Raw genomic sequence first — 10,391 nt, 5'->3', positions numbered from 1 at the left:
TAAATATATACATATATATAAATGAATATACAAATAATTATATATATATAAATATACAAATATATAAATAAATATGTAAATAAATACAGTATATATAAAATAATATATATATATATATATAAATAAATACAGTATATATATATATATATATATATATATATATCTGTATGTATGTATCTGTATATCTGTATTTTAACAACATTTATCAGCGCTGCAAGTACAAAAGTATATGTACTGCGCATAACTGGACTACACAGGCAAAACTCACCGGTGTGTTATTCATTTGCATCTACTAGGCCAAAGAATATATGCTAGAATATAGGCTAGGCCTACGTGTTTGCAAAATTGGATAACCTGAAAAAAAAAAAGTAAATAAATGTATAGCTCGCATGGCTCGCATGACTCGCACATGGGCTCGCATGACTTGCTGGCTCGCACTTTGGCACTACTCATGCCGGGAACCAGTTTTTAAACCAATTTCTAAATACGCCATTTTAGAATTCATCCGAATTATGACTGTAAACACACACTTTTACATGGTGTTTTGGATTCAAAATAGTACGTATACAGGTATGTATATAATGCCTTTCTCTAAAATTTAGACTTATATTAACTCTAATGCTAAAAGCATTAAAGTTCAGTCTACCTAGGCCTAGACCAAGGCCCTCGGCATAACCTAGTTTAGGCTTAGATGAACAGCTTTCGGCTCGATCATGTATGGGAAAAAATGGTGAAGGGCCTAGACATTTATTATTTCAGGTATATATTTATTCAATCAGACATACAACAAAATAAATTCATAACAAAATTACTTAAAAAGAATTACATTCAAATATACAAATCTATATATAAAATTATTCATTATAAAAATTACTTATTACAAAATCATTTAAAAATTACAATTCTATATACAACATTATTCATTATAAAATTTATCATTCATTAACAAAGAACATTCGACAACAGTAACCTTTGGCAATAGAGATTGAGTTGGAGGCTACTGGGTTAAAATAACATTACTGTACACAGGAACAAAAAAAAAAATGCCAATACAATTTAACGAAAAAAACTATTATAAATTAAATATCACCATTTAGTGAACTCCGTCAACAAGAAAAATAAAGAAAAATAAAGAGGCTGGCTGACCGCCAAGAACACTAGATGTTATTTAGAAGAGTCGTCATGTAAGGCAAAGGGCTGTTACGAAACCTTACAGTTTTAACATTATAATCCTTATATCGTTTTGTATTACGGAGGCACATGCCATGGGATTTATTATTTAACCTAAACCAGTGACTGAACCTCTCAGAATTAACAGCCTTCTTGGCAAAATTGATACATAGTTTGGTTTGGCGATCAGTCAGTCTCTCCAGTCCCAATATGTGAAGAGCTTCCGTATAATTATTAAATGCTTTAAAAAGAATGCACCTACAGACCCGTTCTTGTATGCGTTCAATTTGTGTTGACTGAGCACCAGTAAGCCCTGGGTGCCAGAGGGGGGCAGCATATTCTAGCACCGGTCTAATGTAACATTTATATATGAATACTAATTCTGAATACTAATTCTTCTCTGGAGAGGCCAGCACGTTTTAAGGACCACAATAAGTACATTTTTTTGTTTGCTTTCTTACATAAAGCTAGGGTATTTGAGTTCCACTTCAAATCATCATCAAGCAGAACCCCCAGGAGCTTAACTATCTGAAGTACAGGCAAGGATTGACCAGAGATATGGAGATCGATGTCTGGAAGAGGTTGACGACCAAAATAAACTCGCATAACCTGACACTTAGTCGGATTTAATTTAAGTTGATTCACCGATGTCCAGTGGTGTAGAGCATCTAGAGCCGTCTGGGTGTTGGATGGTTGGCCAATTTTAGTTGTTTCACAAAGGGTTTGGTCGTCTACATACTTCCAGGCATCGATTCCCAATTGCTCAGTATCCTGTAAAGAGTCATTTATTAAAACCAGAAAAATAATGACAGCAAGACGGGTTCCCTGAGGGACACCTCCAGTTAAGGATATCCACTCAGAATATTTACCACGACACTTAATCCTCTGTCGACGTTCAGTAATGAAATCGATTATCCATTGGACTAAGCATGATGGAGCACCCGTATCTAACAATTGTTTTCACGACAACAGTGTGATCTACCGTGTCGAATGCCTTCGAGAAGTCCGTCAACGTCAGAACACTGGCGTTGGCGGACCTCTCGGAGGCACTGACTAACGAGTGGTATACCTCAGTCAAGCAATGTGTGGTAGATATACCTCTCTGGTTTCCAAACTGCCTTCTATCAAGTAAAGGTTCAATACATTTAAGGATGACATTTGAAATTTTGCCTTCAGCAACTTTGGCCAGGGTAGGGGTCAAAGAAATAGGTCGAAGTTTTTCTATTACCGGGGGAAATTGTTTAGGTATAGGCACTACATTTGCCTCTTTCCATTGTGAAGGCACTTTACCTTCTTTAAAAGATGTATTAATTAGGTCAGTTATAGGGACTGATAATTCATACGCACATTCTCGAATAACCTTAGGGCGTAGGTTATCAGGCCCTCCAGCCTTTTTAACATTGATTTTACGAAGGTCTTCAAAAAACTCCCAGGTTTGGAAGGTAGGTGGTGGAACAAAACTAGGGAGATAAGCAGGCAAGGCCTCAAGGTTAATTGGCTCCTGGGATTGGGAGAAACTGGCTATAAAGGTGTTAATTGTATTTGTTATTAACATAATGTCATCTGGGTCTACATTTGGCACTTGGATACAAAGGTCATTTGATTTACCCATGTTAGCAAGTTCCTTTAATTCGCTGTGCCACTTCCCAGGATCAGCCTTCCGCAGTGGTCTCACTTTACGTGCTTGAAAAGATTTCTTAACATTTTTAATTTCGTATGCTACTTTGTTCCTAAGCCTTTTATAGAGAACCAAATTACCAGTTGCAAAAGCTTTCTGACGGTTCTTTATCAAGTCTTTGATGTGTTGTTTCATCCATGGCTTATCCGTTCTGTGAGACTTTATAGTTTTTAATGGTAAGTATTTTATCTATAGCATTGTTCACTAACATATAGAAGGCATCGGCTTTCGCTTGTGTATTTTTTGCTTGAAGTACCTCTTCCCATGATTGTGCTTGGGCCCATCGTCCGATCAGCGACAGCTTGGATTCAGGCATTGGTCTGACCTTTTTAAAATTAATTGTATTGTTTTTAATGGCAAAAGGCGGAGAAACTTCAATGACATTGTGGTCACTATGATCGATAGGCGCAGAAATTGTGGGCGAGTTGTATAATTCTCTCAGGTTAGTTAACACAACATCCAATATATTGTCACCTCTGGTGGGGACTTTAATAATCTGTTTAAGTTTGTTACCTGTACAAAGTGAACTGATGTTAAGTCGGTTCAGATCTCCGCAAATAAAGATTCCGGCTTGTGGTTTCTTAACTCTAGTTAGATCAACACATGTATGTAGATGGGTTAACATTACATTAACATTTTCAGCTTCGGTTCCAGATGGCAGGTAAACACTGCCTAACACAATATATGGTGCTACCCGAGGGAGCCTTGGGTGTTTCAATACTAGCCACTGAGCCTCGAGTTCATCTGGGACCACAATATCCGAGAAGATTTCTGCAGCAATGTTGTCTTTAGCATAAGTTAGTATTCCTCCACCTTTTCTATTTGACCTGCAATTATTAAAAATATTATAGCCTTCGATAGAATATCGCTCCGTGGCGGTATCTGATGTTATCCAGGATTCACATATGCAACAAACATCAGGTTGCTTATCATTAATTAGCATACGAAGTTCATCAACTTTGTTCATTATTGACCGCGCATTAGTGACCATCAGCTTAGGTAAGAAAAGAGAATGTATCCTTCTATTACTATTGGGTAGCACTTCTGCTACATAATGCCTAGGCCAACTACCAGAAGTACTGGAACTTGACATGTGTTTAGACGTATGTGTTATTAAACAGTTTAAGGGCCTACTTCTCTTACCAGATCTACACCCTCTTCTCGTGCGTGGTTTAGCAATGCCAAGCTGCTTAGTCCACTTCCATATTGGCGAATGGGGTCTAGGTTTATTCCCAGGCACAGCATTGCACAGCAATTATGGCTTTAAGCTGTCCTGAACAATACGTAACACGACACATAACTACACTCAGCGAGTAAATAAAACGGAATGCAAGCCAGGTGGGTATGCAGCAAGCATAAATCGTTGATGGCGGTGTTAGGCTCCGTCCAATAGCGAGTATCACAAAAAAAAAGGAACGACGAGAAGCAATTAAGTGCGTCTCGTATACTCGTATACAAATGCTCATCCAGGCTAAGTTTGCATAGGAAAAAATTCAATTAAATTATGTCTCTCCCCAATCTCAGTTGTCAAAAAGACTCAACACAATAGGCGGACAAATCATCAACAGCAATCAAACAACACAAACCATAAGCAATGGAAGGTTGAAATCAGCAAAAAACAGTTTTAAAACGAGCCACTGGATAGCGGCCTTGCGGCGCTCTTCCAGGTATTAGGGAATGTGACATTTAAATTGCCAAGAGGCTCCCTACTTTGAGTGTCATAGTGGGTCCCCTAATAGTACCTCAATGATGTTCTATTACCTCAGTGCAGGCCTATTTGAATTCACTTTTTTTCTACTACTAGCCTCCCATATTTGGCTTAAGGCCTACTAGTACTATATAGCCCTATGTAGACATAGGCCTCTACCCTAGGCATAACCTAGACTCGATTTCATACCAGAGGTTCAACCTAGATACGCCTAAGCTTGTTTCCCCCCCCCCCCACACTCCACTCCCTCTCTTCCTAGTCAAAGACTGACTTATTAAATACTACATTATTTACTAGATTTACTGCTCAGTGCAGCTAACTGGTTATTGGTAACAATGTTATCAGTTGAAAACTAGCCTTGGCAAAGGAATAAAAAGAAAGGTCCAGGGAGGAAATTTTACAGATTGACCACCTAAGCCGCACCATGGTAACTTTGGAAATATTCATAATGTATTAATAAATTTTAATCATACAGATAATTGAATGTGTCACCTGCTCTGATATTTTTAATTACCTCTTCTAGGCCTATAACATGTTTAATAGTATAGATATTTACATTGATAATAATAATAATAATAATAATAATAATAATAATAATAATAATAATAATAATAACAATAATAATAATATTTAAAAAAAACTATAAATCAGATGTTGATCATTTTAGAGATGTTGCTTTTTTGTTTTACTCACTCGCTCATTCATTCATTATTTCATTCATTTGTTCATTTATTCATTCATTTATTTATTCATTAATTCATTTATTCATTCATTCACCCACTCACTCAATCATTTATTCATTCATCTATTCATTCATTCAGTTATTCATTCACTCACTCACTCATTAATTATATATTAACTAAATAATTATTTAAATAATTAATTATTAATTAATTAAATAATTAATTAATAAATTGATTGATTAATTATTTAATTCATTCATTCATTCATTCATGTATTCATTTATTTATTTATTCATTCATTCATTCATTTATTTATTTATTCATTTTCATTTATTCATTTGATTTTATTTATTCATTATTTATTTATTCATATTCAATCACTCATTTTTATTATTCAATCATTCATTCATATTTTCATTCATTCTTTTTCATTCATTTTATTAATTATGGTTATAAAACACACGTGTGTTTTTGATTAAAACTAAAAATAATAATTGTTTGGAACAGTGGTGGATTTAAGGGTGAACCCAGCTGGACTGGTCCCCAACTAAAGTTTTCAAAAATTAAAAAAAATGAGAAAATAGGAAAATCATACAAGGATACAATATAATAATAATAATAATAATAATAATAATAATAATAATAATAATAATAATACATCCATCCATCCATCTTTATTTATTCATTCGATTTTATTTATTCATTCATTTTTAATTATTAATTTTTATTAATTAATTAATTAATTCATTCATTCATTCATTTCAATTTTCATTCATTCATTTTCATTTATTTTACTCATAGATTACTCTATGCATTAATTATGGTTATAAAACACATGTGTATTTTTTGATTAAAACTAGAAATAATAATTTTTTGGAACAGTGGTGAATTTCAGGGCGAGCCCTGCTGCACTGGTCTCCAACTAAATTAGAAAAAAAAAAGGAATAAAGGAAAATTATACAAGAATACAATATTATTAATAATAATAATAATACTATATACTACTGAGCGGGCCATTTCAAATCATCTAGAGGTGCAATAATCATACATTTTCTCACCTCAGCCAAAACCGTGGTGGGGTGAGGTGTACAGAACCACAACCTGTGCATTGGTCCCTCCATGGCCTCCCTCTATTTCAAATTTCTGGATAATCCCCTACTAAGTGGGTATGTAAGTTGTGCCTATGCATGGCACTGCTAAGGTAGCAACTGATCTAACAAGGATTGTTGATACTATATATTAATTGAAAAAAAAAAATCACCTCCCAACGTAAGTATTAATTTTAAAGAGGTGATGCTAAACAAGTATTTTTTTATTTGGCCAAATTTAGTATTATTTTTTAAGGTTATTTCAACATTAATGGTATGTATATTATTATGCAGTAACCTTGGCCTTATGATGGTTTTGCACACCCAGGCCTACCTCTCTACTAGCAATTTTCTACACAAATATGAGTTAGATTACTTCTCAGTATAATCCTGCAAATTAAATACTGATCTCGCCAAATTCATCCTCAATGTCCCGTATTCATACAGTACTTTGTTTTAAGGTACTTCATATTTTGCCAGTTCATTCAAATTCAAATTCAATTTAAAAATACTTTATTATCCAAAGGAATATTCAATTGGCCATGGTATAATATATCAAGCAATGTACAATAAAAAAAAATACATATAAAAAAAATTTTTTAAAAGTTTATGTTAAGTTTGTTTTCTTTTATTAAATTATTTTAAAAAATAGCACAAAAATTTGTTAAACAATTTAAAATAGAAAAATATTTAACATCCTCAAACTCTCCGGACTTGTATATAACCTATTATTTTTATATTATTATTTATTTATTATTTTGTTATTATTTGTTTATTTTGTTATTATTGCAAATTACATACATATGTTTTAACTCTGGTTTATGTTATATGGTTTTCACTAAATTAGGACTAACGTATCTCTGACAGACTGCACTTGAACTATCTAGAAAAATAACCTCAAGTCAATGATAAAGTAGCTAGTGGGTCCTAAAAACACACATGTCTGTCCACACATTAATAAGATACCCAATGGAATTACAAATACCTTTGTTATAGTAATCTTATTATTAGGACTCACATTATCATTAAAATGTGTTTTATTGAAATGTTTTAGACAATTTATAGGTCAATATGTAATATGATGGTCTCATTGCTGCCCCTCATTTCAATTCTTAACTTTATTAAATGTGTATTTACATCTCAGAAAAACATAGTTTTTCATTTTTTTGCCTAAGTCCTATAAATGTTACGGCTTATAACTTAACTTAAATTATTGTTGATCTCATTTTGTCTATTCTTAAGACGAATTTTGAATAATGGTTTTAGCTATATGAACTATGCAGGGATATTAGTGTGGCCAATATTTTGTTGATGAGTTTTGGCTTAGGGGAAGTTTTATAGGGTCTATTACTTTCATTAGTCTTGTGAAAGGATGCAATAATTGAAATAAATCTAAAGACTAAATCTCACTTCTCCTCAACAGAAAATATTGTATGCAAGCAGTTAAACTGGGAGCAAGTTTATGCTTAACAGAACGTGCAAAAGGTAGTTTTACTGTTTACAGTATATAAAGGGTTGAATATCAGAATAATTATGTATTATGCCCACTTTACAGTTATTTTAATTATGTCATTAAGTTTGTGAATACACATAAAAGAGATTTGTGTAGACTATTGCAGTAATCCAAAAAACAAAATAATAATTCATACATAGGACATGATGGAACATCGTAGGCTACCCTGTAGCTTTCAACGAATGAAGTCCAATAAAAGTCATTGTGTAATAAAATGCCTCCGACGGGATTCGAACCTGCGACTCTCGCTGTGTGTGTGTTCTGTGTGTGTGTGTATGTATGTGTGTATGTATGGGTGTATGTGTGTATGTATGTATGTATATGTATGTATATGTATGTATGTATGCAGTCACAATTACATATGCATATTATACATATAAACGTCAAATAATTAAATTAAAAATGTTATAAAGAAGGTTTATACAAATATATTTGAAACCCTTACACACATAAATTTATGAATACAGTCAAACGTGGAATAAAATAATTTCACTATAATCGACGGGTTTTTAGTTAAATATCAAAAAATGAAAGTATGTTCTAAAGAATGTTCATAAATATATTTCAAACCCTTACTCAAAATTAATTTCTATGAATACCGACAATCGTGGAATAAAAATAATAATAACAGTTTTTAGTTAAATATACAATAATTTTTTTTACAATAGAAATTATAACCACAAAAATTGAGCCCAACAATATTTGTTGAAATTAAATAATTATTTTCATGTAATTCAAACACCTTTTCCCCCAATGATTTCTTAAATTAAGCATCAAACATTGTGGATTTCATTTTTAAACAGATTACAGAAATTAGTCAATGGTACATACTGATAGGCAGAAAAGTTGTTGAAATAGCCTTAATGATGACTATAACAGATGATTATTGCATTGAAGTAAACCATAATATCTTATATTTAATGAACATGGAGAATGATGGTTTTAATTAAAAACAATGACATGTAGGATTAAATATTTATAATACTTAGTTTTTTGTCAAAATGTAAAATACAGTACTATACATAAAATTCAATAGCAAAAAAATGGCAGCTTATAACTAAATTTTTACTATGCTCTCAAGAGCCAATACCTCTCATATAAAATCATAATTCACAAAAAAAATTGTAATTCTAAATTGTGATTCTAAATCCGTGATCATCATATAATAACATTACTTAGATTTTCCTAACTGGACATTGTATATAATGAATTGTTTGTTGTGGCCAACTGAACAGATTTCCAGAATGATTTTTTAGACTTCTCTTCACAGCCTGTTATTGAAATGTATATTGATTCTCTCTGCACAGTAGTTAAATTATACAGTCTACCGTTGATGTTGAACATTAAATACATCTGACAGGGCAAATCTTGGATTCAAAAATATAGGCTGAAAGAAAAGAAAAAGTATTACAGCTTTATATACATTTTTAAAAAATGCGAGTCTCTTGTGGAGAAGCATCGCCACTGTAAATTAAAGATAATTTTTTCCTCAAAAACCATTTTAAACTTCTGTATTAATGATATGCAAAACTGATACAAATTTGGTGATTTGTTAGCTGCTGTAAAAAATGCATCCAATTACCCATGAGAATCATTGTTTATATGGCTCTATTTAGTAATAAGTTGCACTACAAAACTTCTTGGAAGTGGGGAAGTTTGTGCATTAATCATGGTCTTATGTGTATAGTATTATAAGGGGAATTATATACTTCAACTAAAATACTGTAGGTTTCTAGAATAATATCTGTAATATTATGAGACCATCATATTACATATTTACCTATAAATTATCTAAAACATTTCAATAAAACATATTTTAATGAATAATGTGAGTCCTAATAATAAGATTATTATAACAAAACTATTTGTAATTCCATTGGGTATCTTATTAATGTGTGGACAGACATGTGTGTTTTTAGGACCCACTAGCTACTAGATAGTTCAAGTGCGGTCTGAAAGAGATGCGGTAGTCCTAATTAAGTGAGAAACACATTAAATAAACCAGAGCTAAAACATATTAGTACAAGAAAAATACATCTTATGGTTGAAAAAATTGCAACAGAATTTCTGTTTGCACAGTACATTTTCTTAAGGTGTTTGTATGATCATACTAAAAGTCTAGAAGAATCCACATAGGGGAAGTCGGTTTTTTCTTTTTTTAAATGGTTAGTTTTAACCAAAAATTGAAAAAAAGTTTATGTTTTAAACATATTTCAGCATATTTTTTTTCAATAAAATATATTTACAAATCCTAAAATTGTTCTGATGCATACTGGTACACTTATTTGATGTGGGTATCATTAATTTCAAGATGGCTGCCACAAATACGACGACATATTTAGTGGTGTATGCATAATACGCCAGGCAGCTATAGTGCCATATGGACGTTTGGGACAAAAGCACCAACATATTACATGCTCCTTATGGTCATAGCATTCAATTTTTGATAGAAACAATTTTATCGGAGGCCACTATGGCAGCCATATTAGATTTAAAAATGGCCACCTTATAACACCTATGTATGGCCACCTTATGAAACAACCCTTACTGA

At 32.3% G+C, this 10,391-nt stretch overlaps 1 protein-coding gene across 1 annotated transcript; it reads right to left on the bottom strand.

Annotated features, from left to right (window-relative positions):
• Positions 1-2,990: 2,990 nt before the first annotated feature.
• LOC117101408 lies at positions 2,991-3,941 on the bottom strand. Its single transcript, XM_033241387.1, has one exon. It carries the CDS (start codon positions 3,939-3,941, stop codon positions 2,991-2,993), a length of 951 nt encoding a protein of 316 aa, XP_033097278.1.
• Between the last annotated feature and the right edge of the window lie 6,450 nt (positions 3,942-10,391).

This window comes from Anneissia japonica, unplaced genomic scaffold (assembly GCF_011630105.1).
Source record: "Anneissia japonica isolate Jap-2015-1 unplaced genomic scaffold, ASM1163010v1 scaffold287981_len1045443_cov154, whole genome shotgun sequence".
Lineage (NCBI taxonomy): Eukaryota > Metazoa > Echinodermata > Crinoidea > Comatulida > Comatulidae > Anneissia > Anneissia japonica.
This window is presented reverse-complemented; position numbering and strand designations above follow the sequence as displayed.